The sequence below is a fragment of the Acipenser ruthenus genome, chromosome 4 (genome assembly GCF_902713425.1).
Source record: "Acipenser ruthenus chromosome 4, fAciRut3.2 maternal haplotype, whole genome shotgun sequence".
NCBI classification, from domain to species: domain Eukaryota; kingdom Metazoa; phylum Chordata; class Actinopteri; order Acipenseriformes; family Acipenseridae; genus Acipenser; species Acipenser ruthenus.
The window spans coordinates 3,210,365-3,234,266 of record NC_081192.1 but is presented as its reverse complement, the minus strand read 5'-3'; the positions used below and the strand labels follow the sequence as shown (position 1 = coordinate 3,234,266).

At 44.1% G+C, this 23,902-nt stretch overlaps 1 protein-coding gene across 2 annotated transcripts in view; it reads right to left on the bottom strand.

Annotated features, from left to right (window-relative positions):
* Window positions 1-2,557: 2,557 nt before the first annotated feature.
* The window catches only part of LOC117400484 (cleavage and polyadenylation specificity factor subunit 1), a 29,000-nt gene continuing 7,655 nt past the window's right edge, over window positions 2,558-23,902 (bottom strand). For both annotated transcript variants that reach the window (XM_059021316.1, XM_059021318.1), the window contains exons 15-38: window positions 23,713-23,787; window positions 22,379-22,459; window positions 21,590-21,679; window positions 19,649-19,759; window positions 19,171-19,312; window positions 18,578-18,756; window positions 18,082-18,221; window positions 16,560-16,740; window positions 16,061-16,267; window positions 15,846-15,935; window positions 15,405-15,554; window positions 15,094-15,246; window positions 12,625-12,741; window positions 12,432-12,522; window positions 12,110-12,194; window positions 11,084-11,225; window positions 10,285-10,437; window positions 9,856-10,032; window positions 9,697-9,763; window positions 9,235-9,282; window positions 8,646-8,801; window positions 8,357-8,486; window positions 8,069-8,207; window positions 2,558-2,871 (exon numbers count right to left, since the gene is read on the bottom strand). In XM_059021316.1, coding sequence (XP_058877299.1) covers window positions 2,824-2,871; window positions 8,069-8,207; window positions 8,357-8,486; window positions 8,646-8,801; window positions 9,235-9,282; window positions 9,697-9,763; window positions 9,856-10,032; window positions 10,285-10,437; window positions 11,084-11,225; window positions 12,110-12,194; window positions 12,432-12,522; window positions 12,625-12,741; window positions 15,094-15,246; window positions 15,405-15,554; window positions 15,846-15,935; window positions 16,061-16,267; window positions 16,560-16,740; window positions 18,082-18,221; window positions 18,578-18,756; window positions 19,171-19,312; window positions 19,649-19,759; window positions 21,590-21,679; window positions 22,379-22,459; window positions 23,713-23,787 — 2,952 coding nt within the window. In that variant the 3' untranslated portion in view covers window positions 2,558-2,823. The remainder of the gene's footprint in view (window positions 2,872-8,068; window positions 8,208-8,356; window positions 8,487-8,645; window positions 8,802-9,234; window positions 9,283-9,696; window positions 9,764-9,855; window positions 10,033-10,284; window positions 10,438-11,083; window positions 11,226-12,109; window positions 12,195-12,431; window positions 12,523-12,624; window positions 12,742-15,093; window positions 15,247-15,404; window positions 15,555-15,845; window positions 15,936-16,060; window positions 16,268-16,559; window positions 16,741-18,081; window positions 18,222-18,577; window positions 18,757-19,170; window positions 19,313-19,648; window positions 19,760-21,589; window positions 21,680-22,378; window positions 22,460-23,712; window positions 23,788-23,902) is intronic.

The following is a 23,902-nucleotide window of genomic DNA, read 5'->3' as shown; positions in this document are numbered from 1 at the left end:
ATCTTTTCTTCTCGCTTCCCCATGCAAGGTTCCCGGGGGTGGAACCCAATCAGCATCCTCGCCACCTGTCCATCACGGGGGTCCACCAAGATTCCTGCCACCTCTTGAGGTTGTTACAATATTATAGTGACCCGGTCAGTTCAGGTTGGCAGACTTTTGTTTCATCTGGTCCTGTGCATTCACGTTGTCTGTATTGTTCCGGGGTGGGAGAATACCACTAGTTTCGGTAGTGTGTGAGCTGCTGTTGGGTGCGGACCATGTCATCTAGACGCCCTTGCTCTGCCCCCATTATGAGAGTAGTGGTCTGCTCTTCTCTGTGTGTGAGGGGACTTATATAGTCGGAGCCTGTGTGTGTGGAATAGAGAGAGCGAGTTTTTAGGAGACAGGAGGAAGGATTTATTGTTTTTGTGGTGTGGTCCTGACCCAAACACAGACCCTGTTTAATTAATAAAGTAGTTTTGTTAGGGCCTGAATCCCGTCTCCGTCTCCTGCTTTGAGTCTCAAGACCAGCGGTCGTTACAATATTTTATTCACGTATACCACCTTAACACATGCCATGGAAGTCATTTTGACGGGTTGAGGTTTTCAAATTTAAATTACTCTGCGTGTCTGAAAGTTATGTGGTTCTCCGTTTACGACTTTTACTAAATAAATACCCTAACGGCGTTTGAAAGGCAGGATCACGAAAATAAGGAAGTTATAAGCACGCCCACCTAGCAACAAAGCTGTAATTTAGAATGACTTTAATACATGTTTTTATTTTGAATATAACCTACTATATATATATATAGAACACCTACTATATATATATATATATATATATATAGAACACCATTACATCATGTAAGAATAAATCATGGATTTGAATGTAAACAATAACAAGTAGTTGTCATGCCGTCAAAAACCTATAAATACCTCCAATGTTTTGATTCAAACACAGGCTCCCTTGAGAAATATATGTACAACATATCGAAACGTTGGGCAGCTGGCTCTTTGAGCGAATATATATATATATATATAACACAATGCCTTTGTTTCGTACAAGGAATGCACCAGGGAAAATATGAGTCAGAGAGATTTTATCTTGAAGCTTGCCACAGCGCTTCAGCAGAAACATTTCACAAAACTGCAAAGCTGCAGCAGCTCAACCTGGATTCTGTGCTGCACCGAATGACACACGCAAGAGCTAACACGTTACGTTCGTTTTAAATTAAACTTTTTTAGTTTTGTATGTACATATACCTGTTTACACACTAGTTTCTTTTAAAATGTTTATTTTATTTTTTTCATTTTTTGAAGTAGTGCTTTATATGTGTTTAGTTAATAAATAAACCATTTTATTCTTAATTGTGCTTGAATAAAACTTTTGAGTTGTATGGGATAGTTGTCTTTCATTTTAATATTGATGTTGTTTAAAACGTACCGTCATAATGGCTGCCGGCGAATAATATTGTCTGGCATTAGGTTCAAGTACTCAAAATTTTTAACGGTCGAGTACTCTAGCACGAAATTACTCGAAATTCCCACCCCTAGTTCTCACTTTCTCTGACCCAGGTGAAGACAAAAACATCCAACTTTTTTATATAGAAACATGACCAAAAAGAGTTGGTTTTCAATCTGGAGTAACTTGTAAACACTAAAGCCAATACTGTCAGTCTGCACATAGCTGCAGTGGACTCCTTAATGTCTTACCGTGTTAAAGAGGGTGGGGGTGCAGTGGTTAAAGAAAAGGGCTTGATACTACACTTGGAACAAAATCGATAATTACGATAATTTTATTGCGTTGAAAAATTATCGATAATCATAATTGAACTGTCTGCGTGAGGCACAAAACATGTTCTGTGTGAGCACTGCTTTGGGAAGCTAAATATTGATTTTAAACAATATGATTTTAACTTTTCGTCATGGTTTCATTTTAATAATAAGTTGTACAGTGGAAAAGCATGACTGTTTTTCTAACATAAAAACACAAATATTTATTATATAAATTACAAGAATTTTATGTATTTATTCGGCCGATAGTCATGATTAGCATGATAATTTACAGACGATAATCGATTGCTGAAAATGTCCTTATAGTCCAACCCTACTTGATACCAGGAGGTCTCTGGTTCTAATCCCTGCTCAGCCACTGACTCACTGTGTGTGACCCTGAGCAAGTCACTTTACTTCCTTGTGCTCTGGCCTTCGGATGACGTCAAACCGAGGTCCAATTGTACGTGAGTGACTGCAGCTGTGTTAATGAATAATGCAACCCCTAGTCTCTGTAAGTCGCTTTGAATAAAAGCGCCTGCTAAATGACTCATTAATAATAATAACAATAATAATACTGAGCTAATCATTTCAACCAGATAATTTTTTTCTTTGTGAATAAAAACAAAGCATCGCCATGGTTTATAATTTAAGGGTAGTGACATCTAAACTAGGCATTTGACACCTTGTGGTCACAATTGATAGGAAATGAAGCTCATAGTGCAGTCTCCTTTTTAGGATTTAAACCTCCGGTAATGTCTGTTCATAAAATATTTCAATTTAGTCACGTTCACCCAGAAAATACTTTCTTTTTAATGCTTCGTTTTATTTTGCTTACAAATAATCTCTTCCATATGAAACATGATGCATTTGCGGTTTTTTTTATATAACAAATTCATGTTATATAAAAAAAAACAAATAATAAAGAAGAACCTTAAACAGTAGTAAAAAATGTTTAACAACAAATGTATGTGTATAAAACTTGATGAAAAGGACTAAAAAGTCATTTCCGAAGCCTTCTAAGATGATTCAACGGTGAACCAGGTGCTTGCAGATCTCAGGGAGACATCCTCAGAAGTGAGCCGTTACTCTGTCAACTTCCAAAAGATCCTCCAAAATCTAAAATAAAAAAGGGGAACAAAATCAATTAGTTATGATGTAACTTATTTTTTCAATTGAGTCATATTACTCTGTACTGCTGTCTGTCCTGCCGAAGATTTGTGAAACTTGAAGGTGATGGTGATGACCATAATGTCCTTTGTTAATTCTTATTAAAAAAAAAAAAAAAACCTCTGATTAGGCCAATTTCCCAATACCATGAATTTTCTACATGGTTCCGGACAAATTTAACAGCCGTTTATTGTAAATTACTTCTTATAACACGAATTCCCCTTTACCAATTTCTTTTATTTTGGAGCCCTGCCCCAGGGAAGAAAAAAATGAAAAAACTGAACTGCGCTATTGCGAACGGTGTAAAGGATATTGGGAAATGTATTAATTATGTTCTGTGTTTCAGTGCTGTTTTGGGACTACTGATTGTATGATGCATTTAGAGTTGCCATAGTGCGCACGCATCAATGTCATTCCCATGAAGCAGTGCCGGATAATTCACCCCGTACAAGAAAAAGAAAGCTGTTGCTGCACATTTCAGCATTCATGTGAGTACTTTGCCAGCCATTCTGAAAAAACAGAGTACAATAATACGCCAACGAACAGCAAACAGAGGATGCAAGTGTTGAGACGCAAAATGCACAGCACTTTTAAATGTATAATACTTTTCAATGTACTGTAATTGAAATTTAATTTCAGTGCAACTGTCACTTCAATAAAAACTGACAGTATGCTTTTGTCCAGTAGTAGAGCCAGCAGGGGGGCAGGGTGTGTGGCTGCACCCCCTGGCTCCGGAGATGAAGGGTGGTGGACCCCTCTCAACTCCGAACACACACTGCACCCCCCGGCTCCGGAGATGAAGGGTGGTGGACCCCTCTCAACTGTCCGAACACACACTGCACCCCCTGGCTCCGGAGATGAAGGGTGGTGGACCCCTCTCAACTGTCCGAACACACACTGCACCCCCTGGCTCCGGAGATGAAGGGTGGTGGGCTCCTCTCAACTGTCCGAACACACACTGCACCCCCGGGCTCCGGAGATGAAGGGTGGTGGACCCCTCTCAACTGTCCGAACACACACTGCACCCCCCGGCTCCGGAGATGAAGGGTGGTGGACCCCTCTCAACTGTCCGAACACACACTGCACCCCCTGGCTCCGGAGATGAAGGGTGGTGGACCCCTCTCAACTGTCCGAACACACACTGCACCCCCCGGCTCCGGAGATGAAGGGTGGTGGGCTCCTCTCAACTCCGAACACACACTGCACCCCCCGGCTCCGGAGATGAAGGGTGGTGGGCTCCTCTCAACTCCGAACACACACTGCACCCCCGGGCTCCGGAGATGAAGGGTGGTGGACCCCTCTCAACTGTCCGAACACACACTGCACCCCCCGGCTCCGGAGATGAAGGGTGGTGGGCTCCTCTCAACTCCGAACACACACTGCACCCCCGGGCTCCGGAGATGAAGGGTGGTGGGCTCCTCTCAACTCCGAACACACACTGCACCCCCCGGCTCCGGAGATGAAGGGTGGTGGGCTCCTCTCAACTCCGAACACACACTGCACCCCCGGGCTCCGGAGATGAAGGGTGGTGGGCTCCTCTCAACTCCGAACACACACTGCACCCCCGGGCTCCGGAGATGAAGGGTGGTGGACCCCTCTCAACTGTCCGAACACACACTGCACCCCCGGGCTCCGGAGATGAAGGGTGGTGGACCCCTCTCAACTGTCCGAACACACACTGCACCCCCGGGCTCCGGAGATGAAGGGTGGTGGACCCCTCTCAACTGTCCGAACACACACTGCACCCCCCGGCTCCGGAGATGAAGGGTGGTGGACCCCTCTCAACTGTCCGAACACACACTGCACCCCCCGGCTCCGGAGATGAAGGGTGGTGGACCCCTCTCAACTGTCCGAACACACACTGCACCCCCCGGCTCCGGAGATGAAGGGTGGTGGACCCCTCTCAACTGTCCGAACACACACTGCACCCCCCGGCTCCGGAGATGAAGGGTGGTGGGCTCCTCTCAACTGTCCGAACACACACTGCACCCCCCGGCTCCGGAGATGAAGGGTGGTGGGCTCCTCTCAACTGTCCGAACACACACTGCACCCCCCGGCTCCGGAGATGAAGGGTGGTGGGCTCCTCTCAACTGTCCGAACACACACTGCACCCCCCGGCTCCGGAGATGAAGGGTGGTGGACCCCTCTCAACTGTCCGAACACACACTGCACCCCCTGGCTCCGGAGATGAAGGGTGGTGGACCCCTCTCAACTGTCCGAACACACACTGCACCCCCTGGCTCCGGAGATGAAGGGTGGTGGACCCCTCTCAACTGTCCGAACACACACTGCACCCCCCGGCTCCGGAGATGAAGGGTGGTGGGCTCCTCTCAACTCCGAACACACACTGCACCCCCCGGCTCCGGAGATGAAGGTTGGTGGACCCCTCTCAACTGTCCGAACACACACTGCACCCCCCGGCTCCGGAGATGAAGGGTGGTGGACCCCTCTCAACTGTCCGAACACACACTGCACCCCCGGGCTCCGGAGATGAAGGGTGGTGGACCCCTCTCAACTGTCCGAACACACACTGCACCCCCGGGCTCCGGAGATGAAGGGTGGTGGACCCCTCTCAACTGTCCGAACACACACTGCACCCCCGGGCTCCGGAGATGAAGGGTGGTGGACCCCTCTCAACTGTCCGAACACACACTGCACCCCCGGGCTCCGGAGATGAAGGGTGGTGGACCCCTCTCAACTGTCCGAACACACACTGCACCCCCCGGCTCCGGAGATGAAGGGTGGTGGGCTCCTCTCAACTGTCCGAACACACACTGCACCCCCCGGCTCCGGAGATGAAGGGTGGTGGGCTCCTCTCAACTGTCCGAACACACACTGCACCCCCCGGCTCCGGAGATGAAGGGTGGTGGACCCCTCTCAACTGTCCGAACACACACTGCACCCCCGGGCTCCGGAGATGAAGGGTGGTGGACCCCTCTCAACTGTCCGAACACACACTGCACCCCCGGGCTCCGGAGATGAAGGGTGGTGGACCCCTCTCAACTGTCCGAACACACACTGCACCCCCGGGCTCCGGAGATGAAGGGTGGTGGACCCCTCTCAACTGTCCGAACACACACTGCACCCCCGGGCTCCGGAGATGAAGGGTGGTGGACCCCTCTCAACTGTCCGAACACACACTGCACCCCCCGGCTCCGGAGATGAAGGGTGGTGGACCCCTCTCAACTGTCCGAACACACACTGCACCCCCCGGCTCCGGAGATGAAGGGTGGTGGACCCCTCTCAACTGTCCGAACACACACTGCACCCCCCGGCTCCGGAGATGAAGGGTGGTGGACCCCTCTCAACTGTCCGAACACACACTGCACCCCCCGGCTCCGGAGATGAAGGGTGGTGGACCCCTCTCAACTGTCCGAACACACACTGCACCCCCTGGCTCCGGAGATGAAGGGTGGTGGGCTCCTCTCAACTGTCCGAACACACACTGCACCCCCGGGCTCCGGAGATGAAGGGTGGTGGACCCCTCTCAACTGTCCGAACACACACTGCACCCCCTGGCTCCGGAGATGAAGGGTGGTGGGCTCCTCTCAACTGTCCGAACACACACTGCACCCCCTGGCTCCGGAGATGAAGGGTGGTGGGCCCCTCTCAACTGTCCGAACACACACTGCACCCCCTGGCTCCGGAGATGAAGGGTGGTGGGCTCCTCTCAACTGTCCGAACACACACTGCACCCCCTGGCTCCGGAGATGAAGGGTGGTGGACCCCTCTCAACTCCGAACACACACTGCACCCCCTGGCTCCGGAGATGAAGGGTGGTGGGCTCCTCTCAACTGTCCGAACACACACTGCACCCCCGGGCTCCGGAGATGAAGGGTGGTGGACCCCTCTCAACTGTCCGAACACACACTGCACCCCCTGGCTCCGGAGATGAAGGGTGGTGGGCTCCTCTCAACTGTCCGAACACACACTGCACCCCCTGGCTCCGGAGATGAAGGGTGGTGGGCTCCTCTCAACTGTCCGAACACACACTGCACCCCCTGGCTCCGGAGATGAAGGGTGGTGGGCTGCTCTCAACTGTCCGAACACACACTGCACCCCCTGGCTCCGGAGATGAAGGGTGGTGGGCTCCTCTCAACTGTCCGAACACACACTGCACCCCCTGGCTCCGGAGATGAAGGGTGGTGGACCCCTCTCAACTCCGAACACACACTGCACCCCCTGGCTCCGGAGATGAAGGGTGGTGGGCTCCTCTCAACTGTCCGAACACACACTGCACCCCCTGGCTCCGGAGATGAAGGGTGGTGGACCCCTCTCAACTGTCCGAACACACACTGCACCCCCCGGCTCCGGAGATGAAGGGTGGTGGACCCCTCTCAACTGTCCGAACACACACTGCACCCCCCGGCTCCGGAGATGAAGGGTGGTGGGCTCCTCTCAACTCCGAACACACACTGCACCCCCCGGCTCCGGAGATGAAGGGTGGTGGACCCCTCTCAACTCCGAACACACACTGCACCCCCCGGCTCCGGAGATGAAGGGTGGTGGACCCCTCTCAACTGTCTGAACACACACTGCACCCCCCGGCTCCGGAGATGAAGGGTGGTGGACCCCTCTCAACTGTCCGAACACACACTGCACCCCCGGGCTCCGGAGATGAAGGGTGGTGGACCCCTCTCAACTGTCCGAACACACACTGCACCCCCTGGCTCCGGAGATGAAGGGTGTGCATTGCAGGGAGTCTGACATCAAGACAAAAACAGTTTGAATACCATAGCCTATGTGAGGAAAACCAATTTCTTTTCAATGTCCTTGTATTTTTCATCAATAAACCCTTCACTGTTTACATGAATGGTATTCCTAAGGAATCTGTTGGATTCTTAGTACCTCAATAGTGGGCATTTGTAGCCAAAAATCTCCTTTTATGTTTTTAACTATTTTATGTACTGAGTCTACAGTTTTTGACAGTTTATCAACTTTTATTTTAGCGGTGTTATGGTCTTAAAATACTTTTTTTTTTTTTTTTTTTTTTTTTGCCGGTCCCTTTAATTAGTTTTAATGAGAGTTGACTACTTTCTTAAAAAAAAGGGGGGGGGGGACAGATTTGTGTTTTTACAACTTTGTACACAAAATAAAACACCTCATTGTCAATTTAAAGGCTTCATTTGCCCCTCCTTTCACTCACTATGTCTGGCGTGGTCCCGATTTTCTTGGCCAGTTCGCTGCGCTCCATGGTGCTCAGGTACAGGTATTTGTTCAGCAGCTCCCCATCTAAAACGTTACGGACCGCATTCTGCAGGGAGCGTCTATCACAGTGATTCATTCTACAGGAGAAACATACAGCATTATACTCTACCTCAGATAAGGGAGGCTTTACATTCATTCACATTGAACTAAATCAGACTGCCACCAGACCCATCTGAAAATAAATAAAATCAAGCGGTATCATTGATCACCCGTTATTAAAACTAACCTGAACGCCTTTGGGTTTAACCCAGCATGATGAGGAATCATTGTGTTCAGAGCATTCTGTAACATTAGCAGACGACGGTACGTCTTCTCCTGCATCGGCAGCAGGAGTCCAATCCCACCATCCAAGGTAGCTGAGGACAGCAAAACAGTAAACTCACAAACCCATGTTAACTAGCCAGAACCACACCAAAACCAAACAGTACATCAACGTTATGTAACAACATAGTAGTGAAAGCTGCCTATTCTTTATGTATGCTATGAACATCCGTGTATGATTTAGGAAGAGCTACCAAACCAGGTGATGTGCTTGCCGTCCCAGCCCAGCAACTTCTTGCTGGCTCCCTCCGGAGTTCCTCGGCAGGGCATTCTCCAGAAGGCGTTGACGTTCGCGCCCACGTTAAAGTCGGCTCTCCGCAGGAGACGCATTCCGCCAAAGCTTTCCTTCGCTGGGAGCGACAAATACAACAATGAAAAGTGTAGCACTCAGACAACAAAAATGACTCGATTCAGAGTGGGATATACTGACAGATGCAAGTTGTGCTGATGAATAGCAAGTTTCATTAAATACTTTTTTTTTTTTTGTGTGTGTGTGATACAAGTACATACAAGTGCCTCCACTAATATTTTAAGCGGTGGATGGTAAAAATGAAATCGCAAGTACTCCTGGACTAACTTGTTCAAGCTTTCTTCTCTACCGAGTGCCACTTGTATATCAAAGAACTGCTGCCCATGTTATCTTAGTATTTTCCATTTTCAAATAGTACTACTTGCTTATTATGCTTTCTTCAGAGTTCTACTTCCATCTAATGGATAAACGTCTTTTTAAATTGAGTGTGTGCATGTACAGCATGCATGCACATGGATTAGGAGATTACTTACCTTCTGGCAGGTACATATAAACCATGAGGTTTTTGTCTCGGTCCGACACTAAAAATAAAGAAAAAAGATTACTTTGGAGATCAGCCTGCTACATAATGCCTTCTTGCAGATGAGAACTCTGTAGTTTATACTGTACAACAAACTATGTTAAATATTACATTGAGTAAAATATATCTGGCTTGATCAAATAACTACTGTAACCTAAATTTACAAAAAGCATTGACCCTAATTACCAGTATCATGATAATTACAAAAAAAAAAAAATCATACAGAACATTAAAGAATCAAAAAGGAGTGTTGAAAACAGGTCCTTAAACAGGATAAGCAAAAGACAATAACTCACACTTTAATCTCTTATGTTGTTTAAAGTTATGGACAAAATCAGCAAGTGTGTCTTGCAATTAAAATACAGTGCATGCGTACATAAATACATTAAGACATATAGAGGCTGAAGCACGTTACCTAGAAATCCCAGCTGATTATTGTCCACCATGAACTCAATGCTGTAAACCTCCAGAGGCTTGGCATCCTGGTACAAACACACAGCCGTTAGATGCTTCAGGTGATACACTATTTGTCAGCAACCACATTGTTCTATTTAAGTGAAGCCTGCAACCCTACCCGACTGATGAGGGACAGAGTCTTGCTCTCCTCCTGGTAACGCAGGATGGAAATGCTCTTCATCACATCAGCTGCTAGGATGAAGTTTTTAATGCTGAACATCTGGTGGATGTAAAGCTGGGTGTCGATGAAGGCCATCCCAGTGAGGTCATTATCCTTCAGGCTCCACAGGAAGATCTAACCAAAAAGAAAAGCACAGGAACATGTGCAGGCTCAGCATGGGCAGTAGTTGTGCATCAAGTCAGTATTTCAAACCGTTAAATCTTCATCATGCAATAAACCAACAGATCACATGACAAAACACACATGTGCCCCTCCCCTCCTCATAAGGATGCTTAAATTAAAATGGATGTTAGAGCTTAGAAATCCGGCATTCTTTCAGCATGCAATTGTATCGTTTGGCAATTAGCTTGGGTAATAAATGGTTACCTTTTGCCCGATGGCAGAGACCAGGTATCCGCTGCAGTGACACAGGGCAGTTACAGGCCCCTTCTGCTCTTTCTCATACAGAACCTTGAACTTGTTTTTGGTGAGAGGTTGCCCTGGCTCAGGGACTACCTCGATGATATCCATGATCAGGATCTGCAAACGCGAAGATGAAAAGTTAAAACAAATTCCTCTATGTCAGCAACTTGGGAGTGCCGGGAAGGTTATGTATTTTTAATTTTGTATTCATTTATTACTACGTGGTACTGCTAGTTAATCAGGGAGCATCTTCCTGTGTTGGTTAAACCGGCTGTAGCTCAAGTCACATGTTAACCTGAGGTAGCCCAAAAGAGATGGGGCAAGAGGTGCATCCAAACTCGACCTATTATTATTTGTTTATTTAGCAGATGCCTTTATCCAAGGTGACTTACAGAGACTAGGGTGTGTGAACTATGCATCAGCTGCAGAGTCACTTACAATTACGTCTCACCCGAAAGACGGAGCACAAGGAGGTTAAGTGACCTGCTCAGGGTCACACAATGAGTCAGTGGCTGAGGTGGGATTTGAACCGAGGACCTCCTGGTTACTAGCCCTTTTCTTTAACCACTGGACCACACAGCCTCCTAGGTTTTGCATATTGATGGGTCAGACCACAGTATTTGTCTGTATTTTGTTCCTATCTACAATTTCTCCTCACAACAGTGTACTGGTTTACCATTTAAGCCAAATAACAGTCCAAAGTCTTGTATTTGTTTGACTAGAAAACAGACCCCCGTCCCATTGTATAGGAATCTCAGCTTACCCGGCCCCTGCACGTCACCTCCTCCCCTTGCATCAGACATGTTCCTGCAGCCACGTAACCTTTCAACCCGGAAACAGTTTCCTCACTCTTCAGAGCGACAGTCTTCATGCAGGTCACATGTTCCCATTCCTCCAGGTCAATCCTAGGAAGGGGAGGAGTCAAGTTTACTACATGAACAACCTTAACTTCATGGCAAAATCTTGGTACAGATCTAGCAGAGTCTCTGTCCTAGTAATACCAAACATGGTATCCTTATAACAAATATGTTAGAAATGCACAGACAGACATGCATCCACAACACTTACGGATAGACAGACAGATTCTGATGTACAGTAACTGTAAGTAACAGTCATTTATATCCTTTATATAACTACCTGCATGAAAACCTCTGGATGTGAGAAATTCAATTTCCGTGTGAAAATGTTCCGACCACTTTGTGCTTTAACTAGGCACCTTAAACAACTTCTAAAAAGTGTCCTGCATTTTACCATGTGTGGCTCTGTGTTCCCTTTCTCTTGCTATTTTAAATGCTTTGCATGTGTGGCCTATTAATGTCATCAATTAAATTATACAAAATCATTTCCAAGATTTTCAGTTGCAGTGGTTTGATTTCATAAGCACAACAAATCCAAATAGAAGCAATGGGCTGCTCTAATAAACGTGCACACTACTGTACTTAGTAACTTGTGGTAACGACTTGACGTAACCATGTATTCTCACACAAGTGGTTCTAGAGATACAAGTAAAAATGGAACCATGACACATGTATGTACGTAAAGACAGATTTAAAGGCACCAGATACTCTCAATAACTTGTGCTACAGAATGCACTAACCACATTTCATCAGAACCGGACAAGCGGTTCTCTAGATTAGTGTACAACTCTAAAGTGTGATGTGCATACAGTGCATATGTGTACGCATCTAAAACCCATTGAAATGGATTGCGAGTGAAAGTCTTTTCCAAGCTGGTGGTGGTGAGAATGAGACCAGTACACTGTACAAGTTATCTGACACTCCCTCCTCACCGTGTGTTGGGGATAGTCTCCCAGCTGACTGGAGAGATAAGCTGGATAGAGAATCTCTCCTGCAAGGGGCTGATGTACCTTTCATCTGAAAAGAGGCAACAGCAGGTTACAAATCCGGAGTATCTTTAACACCAGGTTACAAATCAGGAGTTTCTTTAAAAGGACAGGGACATAAGCCAAGATCCATAAAATTCAGTTTGAGTGAGTATGTAAAGGCCTAAGGGTGTGCACATAGAAAGAAGAAAGCAATGCTTTAATATATAGGGAAGTAGCCTTCGAGTTTGTATAAAAAGCGTGCATTAAGTTAATGGCAGCCCTTTACCTTTGTCTATGATTTCAAACTCTTTCTCATCACCAGTCATCCGGGGAATGCGTGTACATGGCTCGTTCACACTCGTGCACACTGCATAGACCTGCCATAAAGAAACAGAACACAGACACTCAGTCACTGCCATGGCCGGATCTCTACCCTTCCTTATGATAAATAAATAAAAGAAATGACAGACACGTCTTACCTTGGATTCCACGTGATAGGAGACGTAGTGTGCTGTGCAGCGCAGTGGGATCTTCCTGACTGGCCAGGGAGCGTCATATGAGAGATAGGTGGGCAGAACACTGATCCTCAGCTCTCCCTGGGAAATAGCATTGCACATGTTTTACAGGAAACATGTGACAACCAGCTAGTTAATCCAGTAGCGTCTTGGAAATGGTGTCCTTTTTTCAGAACATTCTGGGGGGCTTTTTTTTTTTTCAACAAAATATTTATTTTTTTAAGTTATGTATTTTTTATTATGTATTCTGCTTAGAGATACATGTATAAAAACGTGTTATTCTATGACCCAAGGGACCTTACAATACTTCCTGAAAGTTTTGTTGAAAAATATTGATGTTGTTTGGGCAAAGTACATGACATTGTTTCACCTGAGTTATGGCGATACCATAACACACATTTATTCTCAGGGTCTTCATAGGCAATAATGGACACTACTCTCGATTTATTTTCTCAAAATAAATATTTATAAATAAAATAATAGTTATTCATTTAATTATAATCAGTAATAAGGAAAAAAAACGTACCTGCTGCATTTAGTTCATGAAATAGTATATACTTAAAGCCACTCGTTTCTTGATATTTATAAACGTTGTAAAAACATATAAATTAAAACACACGAGACAGAATAAATGTTTGAATATAATTATAAGTCAAATACATCAGATTTACAATGTTTCCCCCCCCTTTTTTATCAAGTTCCTGTGATGTTTTATTTCTGCTTTTGTCTCTACCTGGCTGCTGTGAACTATCTCTGCCCTTTAGACACTAAATGCCCCTTTCAGTGACGTCACACAAAAAGAAAAAACCATCAGGAAGTGAACGTCACTCCCTCCCCTCTCCATTGATATGGGTTTCAAGCCTGTACTGCAAAGTACAGTGGCCCTGTAAGTCATCAAAACGAAGAGCTATTATATATAGTTCAAATCTTATCTTTTTGATAGGTTTCAGGTCGCGTCCATTGGGGAGGTAAAATCTGCATTATTGGAAGTTGTCTGTGGTGTTCCACAGGGCTCCACCTTGTTGTTTTCATTATATATGCTACCGTTAGGTGACATTATCCACAGACACGGAGTGAACTTCCATTGCTATGCTGATGATACCCAGCTATATCTGTCCCTAAAGCCAGGAATTTCTTCTGCCTGGGTGTTATTAGCTACTTGCCTTACAGACATCAAGCGTTAGAGGACACAGAATTTTCTAATGATGAATTCAGATAAAACAGAGGTTGTGCTAGTGGGATCACAGAACCAACTAAAAGGAAATGTGGGATTACATGAGCTCGACCCTTGCAGTCTCTCATCAAAACCTAAACTAGAAATAAAAGAGTTTGGGGGTCTTTGATCCTGATCTCTCATTCGAGACTCATATTAGGGAAGTTACTAAAGTATCTTTTTACCATTTGAGAAATATAGCCAAACTTAGACCAATTAACGTATGGTATCTTGCTTGCAGCTTGTTCAGAATACCGCCGCTAGAATTCTGACCAAAACCTGGAAAAGTGAACCTCTTTACACTGGCTCCCTGTGCAGTATAGAATTGATTTTAAGATCTTGCTGTTAACTCACAAGGCCCTGAATAGATTAGCACCTAGTTATTTGCAGGAGTTACTGACCCTGTATCTTCCAAACCGCACTCTGAGATCACAGGATGTGGGGCTGCTGGTTATTCCTAGGGTCAACAAAAGCAACACGGGAGGTAGGGCTTTTTCTTGTAGAGCTCCTAAATTATGGAATGCTCTGCCTTCAGCTGGGACCGTTACAGTTTTCAAGTCAAGACTAAAAACGCACTTTCTTATCTTAGTGGGTTTTAATGTAACTTTAGAATTGCTGCTTTTGTATTATTATGTGTATACTGTTATTTAAATGGTCTGACTGTGGCAGTTGTATGTGTGACATGCTATATAAATGTATTGTGGTGTGTTCTTTTTTTCTGCTATATACTGTGCAGTGCTTTGCAATACATTTGTATAAAAAGCGCTATATTTATTTATTTATTTAGCAGACACCTTTATCTAAGGCGACTTACAGAGACTGGATGTGTGAACTGTGCATCAGCTGCAGAGTCACTTACAACTATGTCTCACCCGAAAGACGGAGCACAAGGAGGTTAAGTGACTTGCTCAGGGTCACACAATGAGTCAGTGGCTGAGCCGGGATTTGAACCAGGGACCGCCTGGTTACAAGCCCTTTTCTTTAACCACTGGACCACACAGCCTCCTATAAATGCAATAAATAAATAAATAAATATATACATACAATGAGGCAAATGTTGTACTTGGTAAAAATCAACATGTATTACTTGATTGTATGCTATATTTGCACATAAAAAAATGCTATGTTTGGGAGCTTATGCATGTTAAGGAGAGCTAGGCTTGGATTTGAGTACTTTACATTTCTTGATGCCCGAGTATTTCATTGCTCTTCTTCAATACCTGCTTGTTGAAATAGAGAAATCCTTTGGGACAGTTGATGTTGTGGAAAGGGGAGAAGCAATCAATGGAGCCGTCGATAGTCATGGGGTGGAGTCGGAGAGCCCCCCGGGAGGTCACCAGGAGCCAGTGTGGGGACGGGCCACAGATAAATACCTGGGGTGGAAGCAGGGCATGTAAGCGTTCACTTCATAAAAAAGCTGTTAGCACTGTCTCCAAGCACATTACAACATGAGAATTATAAATCACATAGCTATTTAACCCTAAACAAATCCTCGCCTCCTACTGTGCTCTGAATGAAAAAAGCCTCTTACTCCCGAGTATCCTGAGATGTCATCAAAGTATCGGAACCTGGCAGCCCTGCCCTTCACAGCAGCAGCATCCTCCCCGGACACACCCTCCCACTTCTTATCCTTCTTCGACTGCTTCACCTTCTTCTCCCGAAAGTTAATGTTGTGGGGAACCTGAAGGAAGGGAAGGCAGACAGACATGTTTGTTATAAATCACCTCTGTGTCGAAGGTCTGCAGGTACAGTCCTTGATGCTAAAATTAAGATGTAAAGACGTGATTCCGAGTTGCTCTAAATAGACAACAGACAGTGTTGGTTTAATCGCAGTTAACCTCTGCTCAAAAACTCACTTAGAAGCAAAGGGAATCTAAAAATCACAGACGAGACAGACGCAAAGATTACTGCAATGTAGAATTTCCGTGGAGAAAGCTCTGTGTCTGCAGAAGGAGCTGTTTTGATTTCTTACCTTTTTGAAGCGCACTTTCAGGTTGTTCTGACCCTGTTGCACATCGCGTCGAAAGGCCTCGTAGATCAGAAGCTCCTGATCCACATGAACCTGAGATGTGACACAGTGCACATTAAAAAAGTGAATAATAATAATAATATACAGGTGATCATAGATGCAGCAATGTCTCTGATGATGCTATCTGTATATATTAAAAAAATAAATAAAATCCTCACCAGCAGGTACGGACGTGTCTGTCGGTTGCCTAGTGACACCAACAACACCTCTTTTACCAATGGTATCTCCCCCTGGCGTGTCACTTCCTCCTTCTTGCCCTCCCCTTGGGCAGCAGACTGTCCTGAAGAGCTGTCTACCAGCACACGCTGCCCCACGGGGAAATTCTTCACCAGGAACACCAAGCGCCAGTCAGGGAGCTGGTAAATCTGAGACGCACAATCACAGCAGCACGTGGTTATCTTAGCTGCAGAATAAGACTAAAAGGCATTCAATATGACTTGAACATCCAGTTCCAATGTGGAGCTGAATAAATAGGAATGCCCTTTTCACATCCTGGTTTCGTATTGACGTCAAGATGCACTACAACTATAAGCAGCAGCAAAAATCTACGGTAGCAAGGTTCACACTTTTTCAATAACTATTATAGCCTATCATTTCCACCAACAGCCGTCTCCAAACCGCTGGCAAAGTGTGAGAAGAACAAGTATTCATCCTTACCTCCATGACCCCGTTCTCCCGGACCACCATACACCAGTGTGTGGGCTCCACCATGTAATGGGGGCTGTCCTTGCTGTAGCTGAATGATGCAGAGGCACTGCGACTAGACTCTTCTTTGGAGGGACTGAAGAACTGACCAGAGTCTCCATATAGCATCTCCTCCTCGTCGTCCATGACGTGACTGTGAAAGAAATCACAATGTAGGCTCTTAAATACAGCATCTCCTCCTCGTCCATGACGTGACTGTGAAAGAAATCACAATGTAGGCTCTTAAATACAGCATCTCCTCCTCGTCCATGACATGACTGTGAAAGAAATCACAATGTAGGCTCTTAAATACAGCATCTCCTCCTCGTCCATGACGTGACTGTGAAAGAAATCACAATGTAGGCTCTTAAATACAGCATCTCCTCCTCGTCCATGACGTGACTGTGAAAGAAATCACAATGTAGGCTCTTAAATACAGCATCTCCTCCTCGTCCATGACGTGACTGTGAAAGAAATCACAATGTAGGCTCTTAAATACAGCATCTCCTCCTCGTCCATGACGTGACTGTGAAAGAAATCACAATGTAGGCTCTTAAATACAGCATCTCCTCCTCGTCCATGACGTGACTGTGAAAGAAATCACAATGTAGGCTCTTAAATACAGCATCTCCTCCTTGTCGCCCATGACGTGACTGTGAAAGAAATCACAATGTAGGCTCTTAAATACAGCATCTCCTCCTCGTCCATGACGAGACTGTGAAAGAAATCACAATGTAGGCTCTTAAATACAGCATCTCCTCCTCGTCCATGACGTGACTGTGAAAGAAATCACAATGTAGGCTCTTAAATACAGCATCTCCTCCTCGTCCATGACGTGACTGTGAAAGAAATCACAATGTAGGCTCTTAAATACAGCATCTCCTCCTTGTCGCCCATGACGTGACTGTGAAAGAAATCACAATGTAGGCTCTTAAATACAGCATCTCCTCCTCGTCCATGACGAGACTGTGAAAGAAATCACAATGTAGGCTCTTAAATACAGCATCTCCTCCTCGTCCATGACGTGACTGTGAAAGAAATCACAATGTAGGCTCTTAAATACAGCATCTCCTCCTCGTCGTCCATGATGTGACTGTGAAAGAAATCACAATGCAGGCTCTTAAATACAGCATCTCCTCATCGCCCATGACGTGACTGTGAAAGAAATCACAATGTAGGCTCTTAAATACAGCATCTCCTCCTCGTCCATGACGTGACTGTGAGTCAGTCCAGGTCAAATCAAAACCATTTCTAACTCCAATTTTAACGGCAATGCAGTTGGATCCTACAGAAGATATGGAAACATGAAAAATGAGTGTTCTCATTGGTTTCGGACAGCCAAAATCTGAGGCCATCATGTAAAAAAGTGTGTTGATTTCATGTGGAATAACTTATTTGTATTTTTGAGGGGGAATTTGTAACTGTAGCACCTTCGAGCTGATATCTCGGTGGGACGTTCCTGTTGGGAATGTTTGAGCCCACAGCTATCCCCTACCTGAGCTCCTGAATGACTGTCTCTGTCTCTGGCTGGGTCCCAGGTGCTGTATCCTCCTTGGCGGTGCTGGAAACCCGATTCTCCGTGGTGAACATGCCGCTGACGTCTCGATAAGCACACAGGGTGATTACTCTGGATTGCTAGGGACAGAGAGCAGGCACCACATCAACCCAGCTCCTTGATGAACCCCACTGCAAAACTGAGAATACATTTTTTTCTTTTTTGCATTTCTGAATATTGGGCCAGATTTAATTAAGGTACAAAGAACATAGGTACATTTTTGAGGCCTTAAACTACTTCTGAGTTTATAAGATTAAGCTTTAAGATCTTCATGTTAAGATCTTCATAAATACAGCCTGTTGATTTTGTTGTAGATTTCTTCACTTCCAAACGCAATTCTGTTTTAAAGCAAGATAAAACGCTTAAAGAGTGGGGTTTAATCCTCTAAACTCTTGACTTACAAAACGTGTGAACGCTGAAAAGTCCCCAGACTTACGGTGTGAATCTGTGGTTTCTGCAGGGCGAGCCGGTGTGTCTTCCCCACGTAGGAGTCGCTCTTCAGGACGAACATTGTGATCTGCCCCTCGGCGGTCATGATCACCACGTAGGGGTCAGCCACGGCACAATGCACGATGGGAGAGCCCAGGTCCACGGGGATGAAGTGCAGCTGGTTCACTAGGGGGAAAAGAACCACATGATAACAAGAGCAGGAGGACTGTTCATAAAGTTAGCGCTAGGACTGTGGTACTTTGTATGACACCATGACACATGTGGTATCCACCAGTCTAACCTGGACAATGTATTTGTCTTATTCAATGTTTCGATAAACATTGGTTTTTAAACCCATTTTGATTAAATAAATCAAGTTTTGCAGATCACAAAACCTCTTTTAAACCGTTTTAGAGTGGGTTAGAAGTGTATTATAATTTCCCAAAGCAATGTTTAAACTTGTATAATGTTTATAAACACCCTTCAAAAAACAGTTTTCTGTTGCTGCTGCTGCTGGATTTACTTGTTGATCAAGTACCAATGCATTTGTATATCTTGGCTTGGCTAATTCAGGATTTGCATTATAAACCAAATACGTACCTCCTTCCAAAAGCCGAATACCCATGGGGGAGACCTGGACAATGTATTTGTTGTCCCCAATATTGCCTGCAAAGACAGTGGGCCCTTGAGTAGCAAATCCACTGGCATCCAGTTCCATTATTTCCTGACCAGTTTGCAATATCTGAAATGCCAGGCAAATGAATCAGGACACAGAGAGATCTGGCACACTCATGCCATTCCTACATTATTCGAACCAATACTCTGCAGAATAACCCAATTGTTTCCTTCTCTTGGTTTCCATACTGATAATTTATTAGAGCTATCCAAAATGTTACACAGTGCTGGTTCAATACTCAAAAACAAAAAATAAGTTTTAGCATAAAGTATTTTTATTACTCTTTGAACTCTATAATAGGGTTTTACTGCTTAACAACCCAATTTTTAAAGGCAATTTTCTGCACAGCTCTGCTATGAACCCTGCGTGTACTGCCGACTGCCGCTTGGGAGGTGTGGTTACCATGGTGGAGTCGGCCCGGCTCAGGATGAGGAATCCGTGTTTCTTGTCGTCATCGTCAGGGGTAGCTAGGGGCACCTCCCCCTCTGTGTGTTCACCTTCTCCCTTCGGAGCCTGGAGAAAGGGCACAGACACACCTGTTCAAAACACAACACTGTCATATATATATATATATATATATACACACAGTGCCTTGCAAAAGTATTCAGACCCCTGACCAATTCTCTCATATTACTGAATTACAAATGGTACATTGAAATTTCATTCTGTTTGATATTTTATTGTAAAACACTGAAACTCAAAATCAATTATTGTAAGGTGACATTGGTTTTATGTTGGGAATTATTTTTAAGAAAAATAAAAAACGGAAATATCTTGCTTGCATAAGTATTCAACCCCCATTAATATTTGGTAGAGCCAAATAACAGCTTTAAGTCTTTTGGGGTAAGTATGTACCAGCTTTGCACAGTGTCGGAGTGATTTTGGACCATTCTTGGCAGATTTGCTCCAGGTTGTTCAGGTTGGTTGGACGACGCTTGTGGATCGCAATTTTCAAATAGTGCCACAGATTCTCAATGGGATTGAGATCAGGACTTTGACTGGGCCACTGTAGGACATTCACCTTTTTGTTCTTGAGCCACTCCAATGTTGCTTTGGCCTTGTGCTTGGGATCATTGTCCTGCTGAAAGGTGACTGAAGCAGGTTCTCTTGCAGTATTTCCCTGTATTTTGCTCCATCCATTCTTCCTTCAATTTTAACAAGATGCCCAGTCCCTGCTGATGAGAAGCTGCCACCACCATACTTCACTGTAGGGATGGTGTGTCTTGAGGCATGGGCAGTGTTAGGTTTGCGCCATACATAGCGCTTTGAGTTTTGGCCAAAAAGCTCTATCTTGGTCTCATCTGACCACAAAACCTTTTCCCACATCGCAGTTGGGTCACTCTCATGCTTTCTGGCAAACTCCAGACGTGCTTTCAGATGGTACTTTTTGAGTAACGGCTTCTTTCTTGCCACCCTCCCATACAGGCCAGTGTTATGCAGAGCTCTTGATATGGTTGACTGGTGCACCATTACTCCACTCCCAGCCACTGAACTCTGTAGCTCCTTCAAAGTGATTGTTGGCCTCTCTGTGGCTTCTCTCACAAGTCTCCTTCTTGTTTGAGCGTTGAGTTTTGAGGGACGGCCTTTTCTTGGCAGTGCCTGGGTGGTGTGATGCAGCTTCCACTTCCTGATTATTGATCCAACTGTGCTCACTGGGATATCCAAACACTTGGATATTATTTTGTACCCTTTCCCTAATCTATGCATTTGTATTACTTTATCTCTAACTTCTGTAGAATGCTCTTTGGTCTTCATTTTCCTTCAGATTCACAGCCTGACCAATGATCCTTCAACCGTGGGGTTTTTATCCAGAAAATGTGACAGCAACTTTAATGGTTCACAGGTGGAGGCCAATGGTAAGGTAATTGTGTCCTCGGGAGGGCAATTTCTTTCATCGGTGTAAACTGGGAGCTTCCACAGCACAGGGGTTGAATACTTATGCAAGCAAGATATTTCAGTTTCTTATTTTTCTTAAAAATATTTCCCAACATAAAACCAATGCCACCTTACAATAATTGATTTTGACTTTCAGTGTTTTAAAATAAAATATCAAACAGAACGAAATTTCAATATACCATTTGTAATTCAGTAATATGAGAGAATTGGTCAGGAGTTTGAATACTTTTGCAAGGCACTGTGTGTGTGTGTGTATATATATATATATATATATATATATATATATATATATATATATATATATTCATATATATATATATATATATATATATATATATATATATATATATATATATATATAATCTATAAGAAAACAATGGAACAAAAATGTACTTTTACTGAAAGTCTTAAATTCCAAAAAGTTTCAACGAGTACAAAGAGTCTTACTTCTTCTTTCTTCTCAGAAGAAATAACGGTCCACATGTCCTGGCAGCCTGGGAGTTCGAAGGTGGTGACAACCTGAGGTCGGATGCTTCTCTGAAGGGAAGAAAAAAAGTTCACTAAACAGGATTCATTCGGGTTGCATCTTGTTACGATAGGAAATGCTGATTGTCATTTTCTGACTTGCTATGCTAGCATAATTTGTCTGTGTACTTGTAATCTTTTGTAACAGCGTATCTTATTAGCAGGACGTGTGTGTGTGTGTGTGTGTGTGTTGAATGCTCGAGTTGTGAGTGTGTGTGTTTTAGACACTCAGACGTGACCAAAGGAGAGACAGGAGTACAGGAAGGTGCCAGATCAACCTGTACCCAGAGGTCAGTTATAATGAAGAAAGAGTTATAGAGGAATGATACAACCAGAGCAGTGATAACGAGGAGAGGATACTCAATACTGATATAACCACGTTAGGTATAAAACAGCCTTTTTAGAGCTCTTTGTTAGTTCACAGGAAGCAAAGAAGACTGCTGTACTCTGGTCTCTAAAATCAGTGATAATAACCATTTGGTAATTGCACGTAGCCAATAAGGTTTATTAAATGTAAACGATGTTCTATTTGAGAAAATACTTTGTGTCAATCCATAAAATAACACTCATTTTCGCTAGGAAGTTAACAATATATAACCCACAGATACTGTTTATTGATGATATATGTATGACAAGTGTATGCCAGAAAGACTTATTAATGCTGTGTGAGGCATTGAGATTCAAACACACTTCCTTGGGTGCTCGTCTCACCTGAAGCACTGACAGGGCACCATTCTTTCCAAAACCTGAACACACAACCACCTCCAGGTCTGGTTCTGGGCTGTCCTGAAACTGGATGAAAAAAGATACACAGGGAGGAAAAGTCAGTATTGTACTTCTGTTTTATTATGAATAGGTTGACTAAGAAGACATTCTTATAAGAATATACTCTTAAGGCCACGATACACTAAGCAATTTCACTGCCCATGATTGCATGGTTATTGCATCATTATTGCACCGTGCAATCGGGCTCCATCCTATCACAAGCTATTGAGCAGGGCTCTTTTTTCATGCAATCGGATGCGATTGCCCTGGACAAGTATCCAATCAGTGAGCAAGGAGGAGTCACATGACAACATCTACGCTGACAGGAAAGAACTTGAACTTGACAGGAGGGAGCCGGAGAGGCAATTTCCCACTCTGCTCCTGTGCTCATAGTCATGCACATGAAACCGTGGTAAACTGGGAAAAAAACTACAAAGTAATCAATCAATTTATGTAGCTAACCAAGAAAATGTTAGCAAACTAATCAAGTTATTTGTGGGGTTTAATAAAGTGTATACACGTTTTAAACGTAAAACTTAAACCCCCACAAATATTTCACCTTTTGTACTTCAGTAATGTATAAAATAACAATGAAAATAATATACCCATCAATTAATGAGACGATTACTCCTGTTTAGTAAGAATAATAGTCTATACATCCGTTACAAAAAAATGCCCAAAAGTCGTACTGCAAGTGTGCCAAAATAAGATAGCACCAATAGGACCATAACTACTTGCAGTAGCCTATATTACTTTTTTGTAAGAGATATACCGAAACAGTCCTAAACTGAAAGTACGGGTGCTCTGGATGATGAAATTTAGGCAAAAATAATAATGAATGATTCATAAATCCTTAATACATTCTGTAAAATAAACACATTCAGACATGTTTACAAAATACGAAATAAGCATATACAAACACCCTCTATATTTATAGCATTATAATGCACCCTATTGCACCCGGAGCGATCAGCCGCGACTGCATGCTATCGATTGCATGCAATCACGCAATCGGATTGCACCGAAATTGCATAGTGTATCGTGGCCTTTAGTCACCCGTGACTGTCCACAGCATGGCAATCTGTTTCTGCACAACAACCCACACACAAGTAGTCATTCAGTCAACTGACTCAGTATTTATTGTTATTGATTTTTTGTTGGTTGTGGGGAGGGTCCAGCATTAGAAGCCTATTAACTCTGTAAAAAGTTATTTAAGTGATACAGATTCTATTAATACAGGTTTTTCCTGTACTGTATGACCCCTTGGTCTTCAAACATACCTCTTCAGAGAGAAAGGCAGGCTCCCCCATCGAGGCGTTGGCACAGGGGCCAATATTCAGTATACTGTCACACACCTACAGATACAAATAGCAGATTCCAAATCCAAATCACACTTTTTAGGGAATAAGACCTCAGTTTTGCTTAACCAGAAAAGGAAAATACTTGCATTGCCCTGTTAATTTTACAAAT